Below are 22,746 nucleotides of genomic sequence, written 5' to 3' on the forward strand. Positions count from 1 at the left end.
GGAGGCTAGACAGGGCAAGAGGAGAGAGTGTCTATGTTGGTAGTGACACTTGCCTCTTAAAATCATGGGTTCGCAGCACTTAAAATTTTTTTTATCTCTGCTATTAATGGACTAATTTGAAAAATTCATGTGCATACCTCATTAATGATGTCAGCAGAATTACAGTTGCACTGCCCTCAATAAGAAGCCTACACTTATGGAAGAATCATACCATATCACTGTACAGTGCTATTTCCTTTGCCTTAAGGACCCCATAGCATGCCTTGTAAAGAAATGCCCTTATATCTGTCCTGCTGGCATTGACATTGGATTGTCTCAAACTGCTTTTATTGCTTGGGCCCTGCACCTGTAGCTGCTGTATGATTAGTCATGTTGCAAATGCCTACTTCTCCCTTGGTACCTACTTGTCTTCCCTTACATTTCAAACTCCAGAAAAAGGAGTTAACCTGCAGGTGCATAAGTATGGTATAACTACCGTGTTAACTTCAAATTTCAGAACCTGTAACTATGGAAGTGAACTTAGAGAAGCACACTCAAAGTGCCTTGCTTTTATTTATAAATATAATTTGCGAAAAGGGTAGAAATAATAAAACATACAAACTGAATGTCTGCATGTCTTTGGTTTAATTTGTACTCTAGCAAGAGAGATGTACAGTCGCCGACTGATTTTTCGGACTCCAAAAATTCGGACATGCTCGATTATTCCGTCTGCTTCACGGCACCGCCATTCTCCCCATAGACCATAATGTATAACAACTGCCAAAAGTTCGGACACCTTGCAACCTCTCGTCTGATTTTTCGGACACCCCTTGAGCCAACTCGATCGAGAGCACCGTGCACCGACTCTGACCGGTGCATGGTTCAACTTGCTGAGCGCTATTTTTGTTTTGAACGGAGCCTCCTTGCTGCCCCACGAAGTGGCGCTACTGCAAATCCCCGCTCATCATCATCGTTTCTGCCTGGTTCGTAGCTACAGCAGTTCCGGTCTCAGCTTAGTAAGCCATGTCAAGACAATCCAGCAGCTGATTTGTTTCTTTGTGCACGACGCTGCGAGTAGGCACTTTTTCCGTTTGTCCGACCGGTGTCGGCGTGATGGCGTGGTGATGTTTGCTTTGTGTGCTGTGTCGAGGTTGCAGTGACACAACGCGGCATACGGAAACATCGCGTCAAGTGTCTAATGGTGCCGACAGTGCCCGCGCAGACTGCGCTGGGGAATGCTGGCAAGCGGCTGCCGGGAGGCCTAGGATTTGTCGCCTTCCAATGTGCTCCCTACTGACGCCGAAAATGTTCTGCCGAGACCTGCGCAACGGTTGTACTATGATTCCGGACACCGTCTCATTTGACAGTTTCACAGGTGCTGATACTGCTCTACTGACATGTGCAGAACTAGACGACGGCAAGATCGTTCGTCAGGTTTCTGCTGCACCGCCGGACGATGACTCTGAGTCGGAAGATGATGCACCATATGCTACACTGCCGTCGCATGCGGAGTGTGTACAAGCAGTGACTGTGATTTCAGCCGCCTATAGTGACCGTACGACCCTCTCCGAGATTCAGGCCTATCTGATTGTGCGTAAACGGAATTGCATGCAATGGCGCATTCACGATTTCTTCAAGCCTACTACCGAGCCCGAATAAGTGCGTGGAAATAAAGAATTTCTTTTTTTTTCCCTTAATCTGCTTTTTCGGACACCTGTTTATTTGGACATTTCCGCAGTCCCCGTGAGGTGTGAATAAACGGTCGGCGACTGTGCTTCCATTTCATCTACTTGTTCCCAAATCGTGCAGTTGCGTGCACAGAAAATTAAACTATGTCATTTTCTACTGTGTTCCAGCGCTGCAGTCATGCTCTTTCATCCTCTTACATCTGCCTCAGTGCTCAGTGTCATTCATGTTGCTATGATGTATAACAGGTATATCACATTAAAAGATCCATTCCACATCTGGCGTATTATGCTAGAAGAAATTCCCACCTGGAATATGACCACGTCTGTGTCCTTCTGGGGCAAGCGCTCAGCAGTGATGACAATAGCTGGTAGGTGGCGCAGTCTGTCACGCTCGTGCAGCGGTGTCACGTAGAGTGCCACGGGACGTTCAGCCCCGTGCAGCTGATTGTCAACTTGAACATTCTCAACACTGGCATCCAGGAGTTGCGATGATGCGCTCTGAATAAAGTTCACACGGATGTTCTGAAGCACTGCATAGATGAGTTCCTCGCTCAGGTGGTTGATGACCGACACACCCAGGCCTCCCAACAGGTGCAGGTTGACCTGCAATAATAACGCGAGAACAGATGAGAGAGAAGTAGGCCACACTTCCCAAACACTAGCAGACAGCAACCAAAATGTAACACTCCTCTGGCAAAGCACACATCAGATCAGTATGGCATATGTAAACGAAAGTTCCTTAAAAATGACAGACATGGCAGTTTCAACTTAGCCTTTTTTTTGTTTTAAGTAAGGTTCCCGAGCCTCAAAACCCAAGAAAAAAAATACTGGCAATCTTCAGAGTACCCTGAACAACTCACCGTAATAGCATTTTTATAAACCAGTCTTGGCTTCACTTTTTAGGAGCTCCTTCCTCGTTGGCTCTCGGCATTTCAAACACTGTGAGCAAACTGATCGAAGCTACCCTCACCGACCAATATGAGCGGCTCTCACTCACGCATGCTGGCCAAGCGGTGCTGCAGCAAGTTCGGATCTCACCAACGAGGGTGGCTCCCAATTATATTGACCTTGCACCGGAATATCGTCAAAATCTCCGCATCCCTCCCATTCCCGAACGGATGCACCCGGGAACACCACGCCGAGAGACGGTGCACGTCAATTTGAGAAACACTTCAGCAGACATCCGGATGTCACATATACGGACGCCTCTTACCACCCCTCAAAGCCAGCAATGGTGGCGGTAGCCCTTGCCTTGCACCGTAGCTGGTACACAGCTTGCAGCGTTCTCAACACAGAAACAGTCACCGCAGCAAAGGAGGTTGCCATTGCGCTGGCACTAACTGATCCTAATAGCAAAGTCGTCATCAGTGACTCTCAACAGGCGATCCACAACTATGATGCTGACCGTATCTCTCGCCAGGCATCGCACATCCTACTTTCTGCTCCCCCCTCTTCCATTCCCCGCTTACTCCTTTGGGCTCCAGCCCACGAGTTGCTCAGTGGAAACGCCCAGGTGCACACACTTGCCCGAGATCTTAGCTGCTGAGCAGAGTGTAGGACCCACCGCCCCGCTTCCCCCTGATGCGATTATCTCGCACAATTTTCTACTCATCACCTACACGGACATCTTCCAGTACTACTGACTTGGAAGATGCATATATCTTCCTGCACACCACGATCTAACAAGACGCGAGGCCGTCCAATGGCGCAAACTGCAAATAGGCAGCTTCCTACACACCCTCTTGTACAGTACAATCTTTCTGCAACAAACAGCGCCTGGGTTCAAACACTGCTCAGCTCCGGCCACTCTCATACACATGACATGGACATGTACGCATTACAACACAGGCAATGTAAACAACCCAGAGTCATGGGAGTCCCTCCTACGTGCCTCAGAGACAGCAGACCAACGCTGGCTCATCCAGTGTGCCATGGAAGCCGTGGCATCCCAAGGGATCCCTGCCAACCTCCTCTAAGCCAGCGCAACCGGTCCTCGGACTGGTCCCCTTTTTTTGGGCGCAACAAAGAGTTCAGCACCACCACCACGTGGGAGCAGGACATCGCAACACTTTGGCAAATGCTTCAGTCTGCTTGGTCATCTGCTATGCTGCTGCTCATTGCATGGTCTGATGTAGCAGCGTAACAGACCTTTGAGAGAGCTGCATCGAGAGCCAGAATGTTGCATGTCCTGCTCACATGCGACTACCTTCTGTGCCGTGACATCACGACTGTTGCAGCTAGGGTGGCATTCAAGGCATGGAATCCGCCAAGCCCATAGACTGCTATGTGAGGTTGTAGAAAATGAAGGAAAATGGGTTTATTGCCTTATTTACACGGCTCCAGTACATAATCCCACTCCATGCAAGAGCAAGTTAGACGTCTCAGTTCACATCAGGACCCTCTGTCCTCACTCTCGAAAAGTCTCCGCTTTAAATACTGTCATCTTCCCTAGACAAGTCGACTAAGAAATCTGAAGACCATCCAGCAGCAAATCACCATCGTCAACATAGTTGAATATCACGCACATGCTTGCAATAACCCACAGTAACTCCGCCTCCGAAGAGACTGGCTTGGAATATGTGGCAAGAAAGCAACCTGCGCCTCTCAGGTCGTCGAAATTGTTCCCCTCCTTTTCATCCTTCGCGTAGGCTGACAGGTAAAGGGCAGGGTGAAGGCCTTTTGTAGGATCCTTCAAGAGTTGGTATCCACAAGGCATTGACCTCTGTATAGGTGTCTATACATGGGTGGTGGTTTGACATGTGGCAATGCTCAATTAACGCCTTTGTGGTGTTGAGATATAACATGACATATGCAGCTCCTCGGAAACGAAAATAGGACTGTTTCCTAGAAAGCTATTATAGCAAATTATTTAGCGTGCACTGCAGCTTACCAGTATATTTTCTGGGGTTTCAAGGCACGAAACCTTCATTTAAAGAAAGAAAGAAAAAAATCCATAACCTCATATCAGTACTCCTTTACCATTGTAACGGCCATGCTTTAGTGAAGCTGTGTCACAATTTCACAACTTGTCACGATGAAGAGGCCAAATGATTAACAAGCATAATCATTCATTTTTGTTTAAATATCCAGGTCAAGATACCCAGAAACATTGAGCATCATTTTGCCAATTAAATGCCATTTGAATGTAAAGCCTGCCAAATCTGTTATTAGACAGAAAGTGCACTTGATGCACTTTGAAAACAACCTTGGTACACAGCGGATGGTAACACAAGAGGCACCCTGCACGGCCCCTTCACCAGGTCTCGCCATTTTGAGCTGACAAGCACAGAGCATACATTGAGCGATAATGATCGTATCTGCAAAGTATTACATCGCTATGCACTGCAGAAAGACCTGAAATTTCAACGCTGTTTTCTCCTTCTCCTCGCGGCCCCCACGCTCCAAGCTGGACGGTGATGTAGTTGTGCCCCTGCACCTATATAGTCGTGTCCGCAGTGTGATGTCACTCGTGGTGATACGTGACTTCGAGAATTATTCAAGACAACATCTGTTATCTGTACGATCTTTTGCTTGAATTGACGAATTCAACTTTAGAGAAATAATAAAACACACAAATGGAATGTCTGCGTGTTTTTTGTTTAACTTCGCAGAGAAGGAAGAGAGATGTACATCCGCTTCGTCTGCTTGTTCCCACAGTCGTGCGGTCACATGCATAGGTACCGAACTATGCAATTGTCTATCGTGTTCCGGCGCGTGATCATGCTCTACAATCAGCTTGTTCTGCCTCAGTATTTGTGTAGCACTGAATTAAACCACTAGTCATGTTTCATTGTGCACAGCGCGCAAAATCGTGCGCTGCACAAACAAGACATCAGCTCGTGCGCAACACCGGAACAAAAATAAACGAGGAGAAAAAATATTGAAGGCGGGGCCTATAACGTATGCATCACGCAATCTTCGAGGTCCAGTATGGGAGAATGCAGGGAAGGAACTTCACTTGCGAAGGCTAGACAGGATGAGTGGAGAGAGCATGCTGCTTGGCAGTGGAGCCCAACTGCTGAAATCATGGGTTCACTGCACTGAAATATTTATATCTTGGCTATTAATGAGCCGATTTGAAAACTTTTTGCGACAGAATGCTCCCTAGAGGGCACGTAACAACTTCCAGTGCATAACCAAAATTTGCTATGAGGCCTGGTGAGGGGCCCTTTAAGGTTTTCCCAAATACTTCCAGTTGTGAGTTTGCGATGAAAAATGTTTCAATGTACACTTGCCTCAAGGTCCAAGCCAAACTTCCCCTCCAGCTGTGGAGCCTGCTGGTCCTCTGACCCAGATGCTTTCTGTGCAAGAAGACTGGCATCTGGGCTTGGGGCGTTTACAGAAACCTTTTGCTGCATGCAAACGATATGCTCTCTTAGTCAGCACTTCCATGCCACATACCATTGGCTTTCAGTTTACGCACCTTCTGCATGAAGTCGGAGACGCACAGCACTATTGTGGGTCCCTTCGGAATGACTCGCACCAGAAGGACGCCGGAGCCGCCACGCATCTTCTGGTTGGTAACAGCCTGCTCTAATGGCACGCCATTAGGCATGCATTCAAAGCTAACCGGCTGTGGAGGGCCCAGGACTACATCGTTTCCTAAAAATAAATAAGAAAGACACTCGATATCTGTACAATAATGAAACCAAACAGGTTAGTGCTATTCTTTAAGGACATATGTCTAATGGTAGAGTCAATAACTTCCATAATTGAACCTTCTTAATTTTGCATGTGTTGCACTTTGTTCGCTCGTCTCGGCACTCTTACTGTGACCATGGACAACGCGTGCAATGCGTGTATAATTAAAGAACTCGCACTTTGTCCCATGACCAGTGGGCCCTTTTCACTCTCATATGCTTCACTGCACTAAGACCATATTGCACCATTATGCGACAGAGACTTTTGCCTTATGTATGCTCCTCAGCGCATGTTTCGATTTGAAGCGACCTGAGTTAAGCCTACGTTGCCTATGCACAAATGACTTGGAGTGAAAATTGACTGCGACTCTGCAATGGCAATTACGAAGCGGCTGTGCTGCATGACACGGTTCTTTTGTTGTTGTTGTTACTTCTTTTTTTTTTTCTTGCGATGGGGTGGAGCAGCTTTCCGGGAGATTTATGGCTGTGTCCACACAATCAGGAGGATTAGTCGAAATTTGGGAGTCTCCCTGACAAAGCGGGATAATTGGCAGGCATATTGTGTGCAATACAAGAAAAGCCGATACAAAAAGATACCCATTTATTGATCGATTTTACAGTGTCTGTGGAATCAGTCAACAAAGTGCAGCTTATGGAGAATGTGCAGTATTCTGTATGAACAAATACAAATCCAGCATTAATTCCCCATGTACATGTATGATATGTAGGTGTAAGTATAGTATATGTATACACAACTACAAAATCTAGCATTTATTTCCCATGTATATGTGAATTTAAAAAAGAAAGAAGAAAATTAAAGAGAGGGAGAGAGAATATAGAGAAAGGCAGGGAGGTTAATCAGAGGTAGTTTCTGTTGGCTACCCTGCATGGGGGTAGGGTTAAAGGGGCTAAAAAGAGAAAGAGTGGAAGGGGGAAATAGAAAAAGAGACAAGCACGAACAAAGCGTGACGAGCGAACAAAGTGCAACACATGCAAAATTAAGAAGGTTCAAGTACATTCTCGTCATCAAAAACATGTTCTGAAAATGTTACTTTCAAAGTAAGCTCTCCAAATGAACTGCAATTGCAACAGCGAAGCTGGTAATAACAGCATGCGAGACAGTCCGCAGCCCAAGGATGCTAGTTTAAATTTCTTTTTCTCTTCAATATCATAAAATAATTAAACTATGAAACAAAGCCCATTCCTGCAGTTAAACATTAGTACATCATCCAACAAGTAATGGAATAAAAAAAAAGTATTGGCATAACATCAAGGGACTAAGAGAGCAGTATGGATTAGAAAATGAACCAGAGATTATGAGGAAAAAAATGGAGCTGGGAAGGCCATGTAATGCATAAGGCAGATATCTGGTGGACCATTAGAGTTACAGAATGTTTGCCAAGAGTAGGGAAGTGCAGTCGAGGACAGCAGAAAATTAAGTGGTGCGACCAAATTGGGAAATTTGCAGGCATAGGACATAGACAGCTGGTACAAGACGGGGTTAATGGGAGATTACCGCAAGAGAACTTCGTCCTGTACTGGAGCTGAATTAGAATGCTGATGACAAAACCAGCTTAAAGAAACAAACATTACAGAAAAAGCGTTTCATAGTGAAATAGAATCCTAACTGCATACAGCTTATTCATCTAGCTGTTTCGTATTGAGCTATCAAATTGTTAAAACACACCTTATGTGAGCTGTTGCGCTTTGACTCCCAACTTGTAGCCAAAAAAAATTTAAAAGATGATAATAACGTTAATAATAACCAAAACACTATTGCAAGAAAATGTGAACAATGAATTTGCGGCAGACTCAACATGCATGATCACCTCTTCGCAGGCCATGGAATCCATCACGCGGCTGCACAAACATGCCAGGCAGCTGGCAGCAAAGACGGCCATCGCTGCAGAACTGCCATGTCTGGGTCAGGCGACGCCGGCCATCAGGCTTGCGCAGCATCAGCTCTGTGTACTTCTTGGGTTCAGGACCCAGCCCAGCAATGTCAAGGACCAGCATGCGGCCAGGTTCAGCGCTGGGTCGCGGTTCACGTGGAGTGCTGGAGCCTTCGTGCTGCAGCATCCCTGTTGAGGTCATGCGCCACAGCTGTGAACGCTTACCCAGTTCCTGCAAAGAAAGGTAAAACAAATCGTTTTTTATGACACTGTAGTACCAAACAGAAGTGAGAAATATCAGAGAAGCGCACAGCGCCTTGCGCACAACGCTTTGCGCATTTAAAAGCTCAATAGTGCAGATTCAACTGATACTTGTGAGATGCTAAGGACATTCCCGTCTTGAGCATGCAGGAAAATAAACATACAAGACTTTGCCACAACATTAATTTGCTGCACACTCACAACATAAAAGTTATCTCAGCTACTCATGATGAGCAGCAGTAGGAAAACGCAGGCCCATAAATACACTTTCACTTTGCTAGCAGTTAATCCCTTAGGTCTCTACCTAAACAGCATGTACTAAACTTCCACACTTTATAATTATGAATAGTTTCGACCTAGACCTAAAGATAGCTAAAGAATTTGTGTAAATAATGCAATCTTTGTAAGGCACCACTGGTAAACTGGGCTATTATAAGGTGCTCACATTGGGCATTGTGGCCCTTTCAGCTCAAAATCTGCTTAGCTGCAACTTGCAACGCGATTTCGCTAGGTAACAAATTCCTACCCTCATCTCTCCTTCGTATAGCATTAGTGTCACACACCTTCGGCCAGACAGTACTACTGCCCACAAGGAGCAATAAATGTTCTCATCGCATGTTTGCACTACTGTGTCATTTCCTTCACTGCCAAGAGCATGGCCCACTACTACCAACTTGCGCATGCAATTACAGGATGGAGTCTGCTGTCTGTGAGACCAGAGTTTGCTTACTGCGAGATCTATTCAACACCGCAATTGTGAATAGGCACTCAAGGGGCAGTTTATGCAAAAAACTAACCTCAGACACTGCCTAAGCAGCTCTTCTGTTGAAGAATCCGCTCCTTTGTACTTTCTTGATTTCAAGGCAAAAGCAAGAACAACTGGTGGCATTGAATGCAAATTATGTGCTCTCTTTCATATCTGTCTTTACTGTACCTTCACTTTTCTCAGTGCCCTCTGAATTGCTCCCCTTTCTCAAGGCACAACTTGTTCCTTGTGTACAGTTGAACCTTTTACAACAGTCGTATCGGACCTGAAAATACCTTCGTTGCACCCGATACATGCAGATATCGGCTGAAATCAAATCGTGATCAGGCATATGCGGAATAATTGCAAGTGGGATGCCTCCGAGAGGCCAGCAGCGAGAGACGAGAGACCAGCGAGAGACTCAGTGGATTTTGATGACCTGTCCACATCTTGCTGTGGCGAACGAGGCACGAGAACAACAATAATTTCAGACACGTGCTCTGCACTGCCGCAAATACGCAACCATGTGATTCATGTTATCGTGCTGGATGGGTACGCTGGCAGCCAACTGTGGTCCAACCAAGCCAAGCCCCTGGCAAAAACGTGCACACTACAGACAGACTTTTTGGACACAGAGGGGGAACCGCACGTGGGTCAGTACTCTGCTACTCTGGCCGTCAGTCTAGCCCGTGCATCTGATCTCACGATCAATCACCGATAAATTCTGTGTGTGCGAAGCTATTGGCAGCGAGCTTCCCACAATGGCTTGGTCACCAGCCACTCCGTCAGCCACACTGCCTAGGCCACTACGCCTAACCTGTGCTGCTTCGCCAAGAGTCTGCAATCAAATTTGCAGGTTTGTGCCAGTGCTAGTCGACATGGCGGCAACTTTGTTCATGGCTGCCATGTTTGCAGCATCACATGCACAGCTTATGCTCACAACACCATGCGTCGTCTGAAATTTTGATTACTGCCGTTATACATTGGTGCTAAGGGTAGGTGATGGGACTGCAGGAACAATGCAGATCAGACAAATCAAGCATCTGAAAAATTGGTGTGCAACTCTGTATGTGACATTTTTGCTACCAGAACATATATATTGAGGCACGTGCAAACAAAAATTTACTTTGCTCTAACTGATGCCGTGTTGAATCCCGCATTTATGGATTCATTATAGCGGAAGAATACTCCATTAAAATAAAGAATGGTGAACCGAATTTCATATACACCATTATATTCGATAATTCAATACACCTATCCATGTTTGTTAATCAAGGTATGACTGTATATCCTGCATGCAAAACAAGTTATGGTAGAAGAGTCACCAGAACATGTTAGCCTAACAAACTAACATGAACAATAATTTGGAACCTTGAAATTCTATGATTACTATATGATGCATAATATCACTAGAGTGTCCCCCAAGTTAACTCTGAATGTTCAGTGCTATTGAGACCTTTTCTACGGGGAAATGGATTTAACAGTGACATGTAAGCAGGCGCTAGAACAACAAGATATGTCAAAAGCCTGACTACCTTCTTGTTAATGACGACGCGGGTCCCTTGAGGAACGTCAAGCACCAATTCTTGACACTTGACATCTTTTGAGCCTGGTTGAACTTTCACCATAGTTCGCGGTCTGGAACAAGCAAATACAAGCGTGGCATGGAGGAGGGCACAAAGCATATAGCAGCACATTGCATTCTTGAAACCAGCATCGTCCACTATGACCTATGTCAAACGTATGATAGCGTTCATGCTAGAACCTGTGACAGATTCATGCAATGCCGTTTTCCAAGCTCAGCATTAGCAGACCACCAGCTGCCCAGTGTTCGTGACAGCAGTGAAGCCTTACACAGAAACATTTGATGGATAAACTAAAATGCACTATGGCACAAAGAAAGACAACTCACAATGAGGCACGTACACATCCCAGGAAATTAATACTGCACTCACTCTAAGAATGTTCCTGAGAAAGCGATGTAGAAGAAGTTCTCATAGTACAGCTTTTTGCCAGCTCTGAATATGGTCATGTCGTACGCCTCGCTCATCCCTCCCGGTGCTGTCACTGTGATGTGTGGGGGCAGCGTGGGCTCATCCCAGGCATAGGGAACTGCGAAAGTGGTCCAGAATAAAACAGTGTTACCGAACAAGCAAAGATTGCGTTGAACGTTGACTCTTTGGCTCCCTTTACGGCAAACATCAACAATACCCAAGACACTTTCGAATTGCCTTTCTGCATGCTTTTCCTTTCATTTGGTGAGTAATGTTTCAAGCCTACACTAATATCTGATTATTTTTCACTTCTATAGCCAAGCAGAGTTCTTTACTGTACTACACCAATATAGACTTCAAGCTTCACAACATTATTAATTTTGGGCATCTGGAGTGATTAATTTATTCTTGAGATTCAACGTACAAAAGCAACACTGAGATTATGAGAGACGCTGTAGTTGATGGCTCCAGGTTTAATTTTACCATCTAGGGATGTTTAAACTGCACCTAAGTTAAGCACACGAGCATTTCTGCATTTCACCCCCAGCGTAATGTGGCCACCTCGGCCGAGAATTAAACCCATAACCTCCTTCTCAGGCCAGAGGAACACCAAAGTCACTGAGCCACTATGGCAGGCATATTTAATAGTATTTATTTAATAGTATTTATCATTCACTGTCTTATGGCAGGATAGTGCCAAACACTGCTTGCAATGAGAGCTTTAAAATTATTACAGAGAAGAAAGTAGGAATGCAGGCTATGGGTACCTGAGGTGTGTGCCTTGACAGTGGCCCTGAGCAGTTCGTTGCTAACGTGCGTCTGATGGAAAGTGACAGGAACTTCCGACTGATTGTCAATGCGCAGCGGTGGTGGGATTTTGGCACAGTCCATGAAGATGATGAAGAATGTTGCACCTTTCAAAATCACTTCCACTCGAAGAAAGTGCGACCTGCCCAGATCATCCCTGGAATGTGTAAGCTCATTAATCCCAAAGTGTAACCAAAACAGCGTCAATAAAAACAAACAAACAAATAAATAAATAAATAAATAAATAAATAAATAAATGAAAAATAAACACAAGGTATCTGCTTGCATATAATGCAGCACTTCTTTCATGTGAAATTACCAGCTTGGAATGGTGCCTTTTTTTACACTTGGAACTCTGTTCCAAATAAATGTGACATTATTTTTACTCTCAATTTCGCATTAAAAAATATGCAGAGCTCAAGCAACTTAGCTCTGCAAGAAAGCCAACCTCTCGATGCTGTCAGCAGAGTACAGACATGCATATGTCATGTCCATTTAGTGTCAATCCTGATAACAGCATCAGTTATGAGATATCTGCCCACAAAAGTGTGCTATGAATTTGGCATTTTAATTAGTCTTTGTCTGACAGCATGCGAAAGAGGATTTAGGTAAATGACAAACACCACCCAACTTTGATCATCATGAGCAGCACGAAAACAAACAGGAGCTTGGATTCCAGTAGTAAAACATGAGAAACACTGAGCCCCACTTGCATTATGAATAAGACCTGCCTCATGTGAATGTGAAAGGAGTTCAGCTCATCGATCTTGAAGCCACCAGACCACATGCAGCCAGGTGTGTCCACCAGCCGCACACACAACAGGTTGTCGAGGTCCACTCGAGGCCAGTGGAACGGCAGGCTGGATTTTGGCTTTGCCAGGGAGATGTGGTGCCTATGCTGGTGCTGGAAGGCACAGCAGATAGAATGTTGCAACAGATCTTGAAGAGAAGCACAGTACTTTTTCAGAGAGGCATGATATGAATATGCAGTGTTCACACAAATATAATGCGTTACATTTGGAATCATGCACCAGGTAATGTATGATTTCACCCCACCACCAATTTTCTTTATATTGTACTTCAGAATGCAGAAACCTCAGCCCCACGGCCAGTTAGTCTTGCAGCCAAATAAACCTCTAACGGCAGGTGGTGCAGGAGGGCTTGCATATAGCAGAGTGCAACTATGCTCAGTGATGGGGACCAAAGGGTAGCATGGGTCCAACTACAACATGAATGTGTCTATGTAGAAACTTTAAGTCAGACTGCCTGTTCTATTATTTTTGTGTCCACGCTGTTTGAAGACTAGTTTGCCACATTGCCAGCACATATCTTCCCCGTGACAGTGACAGGACGGTACGGACAACAGCTATCTGAACAAGGCCTTAGCAAATGCTTGGTTAGAGGAACACTGCTTTCTAAAATCAACACAGAGCATGAACAATAGACATGTTTACTTCATTTCTGCACTTTTCAGTTCAAATTCTTAGATTGTAATAATGATCAATAGTAGGCGCCGCAACTACAGCAGAACCACACTGATATGATCCCGTTTCATACAATTTACTGGTGCCAACATTTGCCATCAAGAACGCAAGAAAAATGACGCAATAGAGTTCCATTTATTTTTTACCTGTTCATACGTTCCCAGAAAACGCAATATTTTGGCACCAACGTTCCGTACATCGCCAAACTGCTGTTGTAGGATACATTTTCCACTGGCAAGATCCCGTGTAAACAAGAAAAGGCGCGAGGCGTGTGCGATCAAGAGTAGCCGCCCACTGCATCAGCTTCCCCAAAATACTCGCCTGCCCATCTCACGTGAAAACGCTGGCGCGCACACAGTTTCTTATCACGGTACCAGCTAATCGCCACCCGGGTCGTCGCATGCCGCATTCTCAGCTATTGTTGCCAACCCTATTGCGATAAGCATGTACACCTACCTGTTTTACAGTGTGTGGGGCGTAGTGCAGTTGGAAGTGTACTGCATGCTTTTAGTAGGCAATAACTCAAATGCATCACTGTTCCCTGCTGCAGGCAGTGCAATGTGAATGTCACGTTTGGCACCAGCGGCATTTGGTGCCGCCCGCTAGCTCAATTTCGTTTTGGTTTTTCGTTGCCATCTTAAAGCACCACGCAATAAAAAAACAGCCACACGCGTCTCGAGCTGCTGCAGTCCAACTAGCTTGACAGGTGTCAGTGCCATGTGCTACAACGATTTGTGCAATGCTTCACATAGCATAGATCTCAACTACAGTTGAGTCTGTCAAAATTTTTAGTTACTTTGTTTCATACATTTTCCCAGTTAGTACATTTTCCTTGCATTTTCTTCTAAAATGTATGAACAAGATTCTACTGCAGAATGTTCAGCTCTGCTCCTAGCTGGACAATGCAAATGTCATTTTACACACTAGTGAGACAAATTGGTCAAATAAACCCTTTCACATTGAATTAATGTTAATAAGGTATTCAGTACCTAAATTTTAGAAAGCTGAAGGCAGTGCTAACAAATACATGCACTCAATATACACAACATAAAACTGAGATTAAAGGAGCCCTGAACCCCCAATCGGGCTTGGTGTAATAACATAGTCTGGAGGTAGCATATGCTGCTGTGAACATCTCAGCCAAGTTTTGTTGTCATACGTAGTGCATGGAGCTCACAAGCGAATCGCAAAGTTACCTTTCTCTCAAACACTCTTTTCTACAAAAGGCCCTGTCCTCACTCTTTTCTAGACGCACTATTTCATCATTCCCTTAGATGGCTGCTATTGGCCGATAGCTGACATCAAGCTGCGGTCAGGTACATGACGTAGATACCATGGCCACCGTGGGGTGCCACCACGAGTCCACTGGCTAAGCCCACTTTGGCTTGTTGAGGACAACCGTGTTTGGCTTATGTTTAGCGCGTCGTAGGAATTAAAGGTGGAAGTTGTGGTGTCTACGATGAAATTTGAACTGCGCACCACGGTGACGTTTACAAGGCGGAGCATTGTGGGCACACCCTACTGCGCCATAGCCTTCGCAGTGCAAGGCATTGAAGAAGGAACAGGAACACCACGGAGGCCATGTTTGATTGCCAATAACTACGCTTCTGCTGGACACATTGAAGTACTTTTTGGACAAAGTATTACTGAAATATCCTATTTTCACTTCAAATGCCTTTCTCTGCTTCGATAAAAAGTGGTTCAGGGCCCATTTAAGACACGACAGCATGAATAAACAGTTGCTAAGGTTCAGGAATGACTGCACGTGTTTCCAAATGACATCGTTTTCAAATATAACTGTGGACATCCCTTTAATTTTGTTAAGGAAGAGCAACACCGTTTAGCGTCACTCACCAGCTCCTTGGTGGCAAACCTCTGCGCAATCTGAACAACAGAGCTGCTCTGATTGTCAATCAGGAACCTTGGCGAGAGCACAACGTAGTTGGTACACATGTAGTTGCCACGCCCTTGTCGAATCTCCACTCCTATTGTGTACACCCTGCAACAGTTGAGTTCAGCAACTTCGTTACCTATAAAATCTCGAGGACCTGATTTTCCTTGTGCAGATTTGTGCACATCAAAACAGTTTGACAACACTGGTGGTGCACAATTGCATTGGATTACTGCCCACGTGCAATGTAGAAAGTACTACTCCACTAACGACACACAATGGCAGCCCCTATAAAGATAAAAGCCAACTGCAAGGAAACAAAACATCACTTTGGCTAAATTACAAAGACGGCACCGAATAAAACAACACACGAAGAAGGGGGACACGAGACAGCACGTAGGCGCACTAACAACTGAGTGTTTTATTTCTTGACATAGTAATATATAGCTGCTGTCAAGGATCAAAACAACAAGAAAAATAAACAGGGCAGTCATCTGCATCGCACAAAGAAGCCAAGATACAGAATAACAATTAAGTGTCACTCTCAAGATACGCCAGTTCCTTTGTCGAAAGCGAAACTGAGGCTTCACTGATACAATCAACACCGCGCTTTTTTATCTCAAGCGCTTCCAATATCTCCCTTGTAAGTTGATGGTCAGCTCTGTACAGAACACTGGTTCTATCGAAATCAGGGATGCACTTGTGAGCCTTACAATGCGCACTTATATGACCGGAGAGCTGGTTTTCCATCTTATATCTATGCTCACGTAATCTGTCATTCAGACATCTGCCCGTTTGGCCTACGTATGATGAACCGCACGACAAGGGGACCGAATAAACTACTTTCTGAACACATTCGACATGTTTCTGCCCATGTTTTTTTGCGCACACCTGTTTGTTTTCCCGATTTCCTGCGTTCACTTTCGCACACATCAAACCAAGACGTTTCGGAGCGGAAAATATAACACGAACACCAGCTCGTGTACCTACTTCTTTGAGATTGTGAGATATGCCGAGAAGGGCCTGCTCGACCCTGGTTTACAGCACTAGGTTGCTGGAGCTGTTTGAGTATTTTTTCCGCAACAGATACGATCACATGGTGAGGATAACTTGCCCCATTGAGGCGGCTGACCTGACAATGAAAACTGCTTTGCAGCTGATGCACGCATGACTTGTTAAGTGCGTTGGTTAAACATGATTGAATGATGCCTCGTTTTATTACTTTTGAATGAGCTGAATGGTAGGAGAGGATGGGTTTGCTAGCCCTTGGCTTGAACTACCAGCACACATGACACAATGAAAAAGTGAACTCTAAATCTAAAAATCTTAAACAGTTATCAGCCGGAAGCTCATGGGTCAGGGTTTTGTAATCGTCTTTGTAATCATGCTTAACCAACTAGCCCGCCAACACATGCTTAGTTACTTTGGCTAAATCGGCTATAAATTTATTTGTTTGTTTATTTATTTCAAGTACCTGCAGCGCCCGAAGGCGTTATTGCAGGGGGGGAATACACAGGGTTACATATACTCGGACAAAATACATTACTGATCAAACAAAATAACGCAACAGAAAAATTCACGCCACTATAAATTCAACAGAAACGCTCTGAACGATGCTTCAGCGTGACAATCAGCAATTTCCTGCGGTAGCTGATTCCACTGGGATATTGTGTGTGAAAGAAATGAGTGGTGGAAGACGTATGTTCTACAAATAATTTCTCTTATTTTTAAAGAGTGGCTACTTCTGTGAGAAGAAATGAGGAGGTAAAAGGTAAGCTTCTTTATCTATTTTAACCATACCGAAATAAAGTTTAAAAAACATTTCTAGTCTCATGTTTTGTCTGCGTCTGCTTAATAATTCTCACCCCAAGCTACCCTTAAGTGCAGTAATACTAGAAGTAAATTCATAATTATTACAGACAAAACTGGCTGCGTGGATTTGTACATGCTCGAGCATATTAGAGTTTTGGTTTGCGGGTCCCAGGCCATACAGGCATACTCTAATATGGGTCCTACGTTCAAAATTATAGTTCTCTAATTTTGGGAGGAGCTAACCGGAAGTTGCGTTTAACAAAATTTAGCATTTAGCAAATGAGTAATGTACACTACATTGAAGCAATCTTGGCAAAGCAGCAAGGCTGGTAAATGTCCAAATTTTCTTACAGCAGCTTTCAAATAACGCCTAAGCCGGCAATACGTGTAACTGGAGGTTAGCAGATATACGACATAGGTAACTCCCAATGCTCCACCTTTGAGGTTTCTTTCAGTGCACAGCAGGCACCACACCACTCCAGGTGAGCAGTAATGGCAGTGTTTTTTCGAGTTTCAGTATCAAAAACACCTATTTTTGCAAGATTCTTGTGATGCAACTACTCGCATTTTAAGCGCAAAGTTTTGCATGGAAGCTGTTCTATATCAACGCTATTTAAAGCTAGGATTTTTAGTTGACCGAAAATTTTGTTGCAGTTGGCCTCTAAATCAAAATGGTCTAATGTGGGCTGCAACGGCTGTGCAAAACGGCTGCACTTGAGAAAAGGCAAACTCACCAGTCCGGCCGGGTGTCATTCGGAGACACCATGAGGCGACGCACCTTGATGCCCTTCTCGAGAGAGAAGCACATGCACCACTGGGGGAAGGTGCGCGGGTGAAGCTCCATTCCTACCCTCATGCTACACCTGTGCAAGACAAGCCAGCAAGTGCAGAAAGGCCCAGGTCACACACACTCCCACCGAGCACCACACATTTCTTTTTATTTGCAGCGTGCGGGATGCTCAACTCTCTTACATCCCTGGATGTTCAGATTGCCCGCATGACACGTACACAATGATTAAAGTCAGCATTGTTACGAGATATGGGGCGAATGTACTAATGCGAGAGCCACCTGATGGCATGAATGACTCAGCTGCAAGAGGAACTTGTTTCCTCCTCTTTGGCTGTGGAACATCGGCATGCATGAACTAATCGCATGCTTGTACTGTGAAGGACTTTCCATTAGGCTTCCTGTTCCGCTTAGAAGCATGGCTTCGACATTGTCGAAAATATTCTCTCAAATGCGCTTCCGTTCATGGTACTGCACCCTCAAATGTCTTGGGCGCCATTGTCGGGCACAAGCAAACATTCGCTTGGTAAACTTGCGTGGCGAGCCCAACTTCCTTGATTCCGAAGCATTTCGTAGAGGAACTATTCCTGGCATGCGTTTCGGCTAGTTGGCATTCTTGTATATACAAGACAACTTCAGCCAGGCAGTGCTGCTGCACCTTCCCAAATGTACCCACTTGTTGGAAAAATTTGTCTAGCCAGTCGCACGCGGTGCTCCATTCGTTGTTTGTTTAAGCTGTGGCTGTGTGCTCTCTTTCTTGTTACTCATGGCACTCACGCTTTGTGATGAGCGGCCGTTTGCATGCTCTCTCTCTCAGCAATGCACGGACTGGTTGGAAAACAGCAATGTGTAGACTACAGTCCCATTTTCCAGAGACTATCTGATGCAGAATATATTTTTGCAGCAGTAACACCAAGAAAGGAGGGTCTGTTGTGCCTGTCATTTAGGGTGTCAAATAAAATGCGGGCATAAGATGCAGTCACAAATGCAAAGTATGTTTCGCACATCAGTGACAGGATCTATCTGCAACATCGAGCTTGAAGTATACACCATTTCAATGCAAAAGAAGTCACCATGCTTAGAGATGCGTAAAAAAAAAAAGAAACAGTATGGCTTATTTCTTTCTGACGCCAATTCAAAGCAACGAAAGCCAACATATTTAGAAATATGGCAAGACGAGTACGGCTTATTTGTCTCCAATTAGAAGCAAGCTAATAATGTTCCTAGGATGCCAAGTTACAATCAGTTTTTTGACAGGTGCATATGTATGCAAACAATCACTTTTTAGTGCTAGTCTGCCTGAGAAGCACAGACGCAATGCTTTGTGCAACCAAGTTCAATGCATTTGTATAGAATAATCATGCATCGCAACATGCCCAATCACTTTAAGAAGGAAATGGTGTCACAGAAATTTCTGTTGTGCGATTATAACATTGCTGCACATTTTAAAAAATGGGTACTCCTGATTTTGCACAGTTCAAGCATGCTTAGCATCACTTAGTAAATGAATGGCATATTTAAAAATATGGTACATTAGGTTTGTTTTGGCGACAGCTATATGCAACTATTAGTGCAATGATTTCCAAATGCTTATGACAATAGTTTAAGCTATGTGCCTATAATAAACAGTGTGCAATTTCATTTTCATTTCAAAGTTAAATTATGGGCTTTTGCTCACTGTTCTGCTCCAGTCTACTAGAAATTTTGTGATGGTTGCGGCTGCAAGAGCATTTTGAGTTCGACCGTTGCATTTCGTTGCGATGCTGTGAATTCACAAATTCAGCTTATTGCTTTCTGTCTGTGGCGAATGCAAGCTTAACCCTTTGAGGGTCAATGACGTAAATATACGGCACTGCAAACAAGTCCAAAAATGGTCGATGCCGTATATTTACGGCGCCGTCTGTACGCTTAAAAAGCATGCCAATTTTCTAACTTTTCCTTTTCTATCATGTGCTGCCACTATGTGGGAATACAGGGAATTTTTTTCGCGCGCCTCCCTCTCTCAGTTTTCGTTGCATGGTTTGTTTTAGAGCTAATTTGCTCCTGCGTGTCTATATGCTACCGCTCACGCATTGGCGCACAGGTGGGCGGGCAGCAGTTTGGTTTGTTCCGCGGGTGGTTTGGGCTTCTTGCGCTTGCCAAACCGATGGCTATCTCGTTACTAATCGCTCAAAGGGCGACTGCCCCTTTCTCACTCGTTTAATGCTCGCAGGGGTGTGCATAAGAAGGATGCCACCGTGCATGCGTTCCTGTTGCTTTTCTTTTCTTTTTGACACTCGCGAAAACTTATTGCCTCTGGTTGGCAATAAGATGAAGATTAGCGAAAGTTTGTCACACGTGCTTTTTTGATGAGCACACAACCACACAGTTTTCTTGAGTGCGCGCACCTACGCAGTTCGATTACGCTACGGATGTACATATTAGATATTAGTGTAAGAGCAGGAACATTCGAGTCTTGTGAAATATTCTCGTGTGCGCATTTTCAAGGCCTTGAACTATGTGTATAAAAATGGATCAAATTTTTAATTTTTATAAGTTTATTTCCTTTTTTATCGTTGTTATTCATGAATGAAGAGTACATACATACCAACGCAAAATATTTTTTTCTCACTTTACGGTCACTAGAAAAATTGCGGTAATTTTTTTTTTTTTTTTTGAATAAGTCCCTAAGAAGAATTGGAATCTGCAATAAAAAAAAATCGACCCTGGGCAGTTGCATATGGCGAAAAAAAATCTACCCTCAAATGGTTAATCAAGTTAGCCTATTTTGTTCAGTAAGTGCACAGATGAACTTGGCAGGCATGCTGGCCGATTCTGCAGCCCTCAATCTAGCTCGTGCACATGATTTCAGGCCCGATCACTGATAAGCAACAAACTTGCAGCAACAATTTCACACTCACAGTTATGCTAGGCCTAACTATTGCTGCTTCACTGGGTGTCAGCGACCAGATTTGTGGTTTAGTGCCAAATTGCCGTAACGTATTTGCAGTGGTTGTATGGCTCTTGGGAAGCTGAGGAACCATCTCGCCAGCGAAAACAAGAGTCAGTGGGACAAAATTAATGCCACTTTCATGGCTACCATTATTAATGGCATAGTGTGCGTGGATCATGTCCAAAAAATTTTGCCAGACACTTTATGGTGTCCGAAAATTTGACAGCCGTTATAAATTGGTTCAGCAGAGAATGTGGTAGTGCCATGGGATTGACGTTCAAATAATTGAGCAGATGCAAAAACCAGCCGGCTACTATCAACAAATTCATATTTGCCTTGTCCTGGCTTTGGGCCATGCAATGCGACTTGCTTGCCAAAACCGAAACTGTCAATCATACATGTCTTTAAATATATATTAATTTGTTTCAAATACTTTGAAAACTTCAAATAGTGAGATTAGAGCCGGAGCGAATGTTGAACACTATGATATTTGATCAAATATTCAAAAATATTTATTATTTGCACAAGCCTAAATTATAGGCACCAGCATGGGAAGCAGGACAACTGTTACGAGAGGAGCTGCAGCTGATTGCAGCAAGCCAAAGTTAGGGTTTGTACCCATTTGTGGATGTATTAAGGTAATGACAGAAACCCGAGAGTCTTAATGCATACGTACATCATGGATGCCTCGCTGTCAGCGAAGGAGAACAACAGGGGCACCATACTTCGTGCTTGCTCATGCTCAGGAAACTGACCGGCAGACTCCGAGTTGGTCCCTTCTTGCTTGAAGATGAGCGGCAGACCGGAGCGGTTGATGATCCAATAAGGCACTGACACATACACCTGCAGTTGTAGGTGCATGGGCAAGCAAAAAGATGGCGAAAAGAAAGCGTGAAAATGTTTAGGTGGATGAATGAATGGCGGAAGCATGATCACTAGAAGAATCAGAACAAAAGAAAGCTTTACCATGCTGAAGAAGCAGGTGGTTTGGATTAAGGCAAAGGGACACACCAACAATCAGTTGATGTGTGGTGAAATTTAACATATAAAAAGTGACGCAGTGGCTGTGAACGAACCCCATAGCGGACAGCTCCAAATAAATTTTTGTCCCATAAATTTTTTTTAGTATACACCTAAAGCTTAGCACTCGAGAATTTTTACAGTCTTTCCCCATGAAATGCGACTGCCATGGCTGGAAATTCAGAACATGTCCTCACACTAAAGAGTACAATGCGATAGCTGCTGATTCACCATAACAGCTGGATAATAACAATTATATGCCAAGATTTTCTGTATCAATCATATGCAGATGTCTCAAACCTGTTTCCCACACTTACTGCTGATATTACAACGAAGGTCAATGTAAAGCTTAGAATGAGAGTGTTTTATGAAAAATGCTGATATCACATGTAAAGTTAAATAAAGTATCCTACAGAATTTGCACATGACGTATGATTAATGCTAGCCATTTTGTACTGTCACAAGTTTTTGAGCAAATAAAGAAAAGAGCTTCGTGTTCTCCCTACCACTTTTGCAGCCAAGTGTTTGCAGGCCCAGGTTCATTTTCAGTGAGATAAGCTCACGTGACACTAGTTAATTGAAGTGCACATCAGCGCGCAAAATTACAAATTACGCATTACCCAAGGTCACCAAGAGCAGTTGGTGTCAAAAGTTGATCGAGCATGGGATCCACGAAAAAGCTAGATTTCTGATTAGTTTACACATGGAGTGCCTAAGTAATTGGAACATGGTGTTGCTTGCGCATAATGAAGATTGCAACTATTCACCTGCAAAAAGGCTTAAAAGGAAACAAATTCAAAACTACAGTGATAGG

The 22,746-nt window shown here is 44.2% G+C and overlaps 1 protein-coding gene across 4 annotated transcripts in view; it reads right to left on the reverse strand.

The window, feature by feature from the left end:
• Nucleotides 1-22,746, reverse strand: part of Vps13D (vacuolar protein sorting 13D) — a 170,932-nt gene that overhangs the window by 21,682 nt on the left and 126,504 nt on the right. For all 4 annotated transcript variants that reach the window (XM_075686119.1, XM_075686120.1, XM_075686116.1 and 1 more), the window contains exons 61-71: nt 21,589-21,755; nt 17,928-18,056; nt 15,345-15,489; nt 12,738-12,910; nt 11,967-12,163; nt 11,161-11,317; nt 10,741-10,843; nt 8,137-8,431; nt 6,091-6,269; nt 5,903-6,019; nt 1,974-2,270 (exon numbers count right to left, since the gene is read on the reverse strand). In XM_075686119.1, coding sequence (XP_075542234.1) covers nt 1,974-2,270; nt 5,903-6,019; nt 6,091-6,269; nt 8,137-8,431; nt 10,741-10,843; nt 11,161-11,317; nt 11,967-12,163; nt 12,738-12,910; nt 15,345-15,489; nt 17,928-18,056; nt 21,589-21,755 — 1,959 coding nt within the window. The remainder of the gene's footprint in view (nt 1-1,973; nt 2,271-5,902; nt 6,020-6,090; nt 6,270-8,136; nt 8,432-10,740; nt 10,844-11,160; nt 11,318-11,966; nt 12,164-12,737; nt 12,911-15,344; nt 15,490-17,927; nt 18,057-21,588; nt 21,756-22,746) is intronic.

This window comes from Dermacentor variabilis, chromosome 3 (assembly GCF_050947875.1).
Source record: "Dermacentor variabilis isolate Ectoservices chromosome 3, ASM5094787v1, whole genome shotgun sequence".
Taxonomy (NCBI): domain Eukaryota; kingdom Metazoa; phylum Arthropoda; class Arachnida; order Ixodida; family Ixodidae; genus Dermacentor; species Dermacentor variabilis.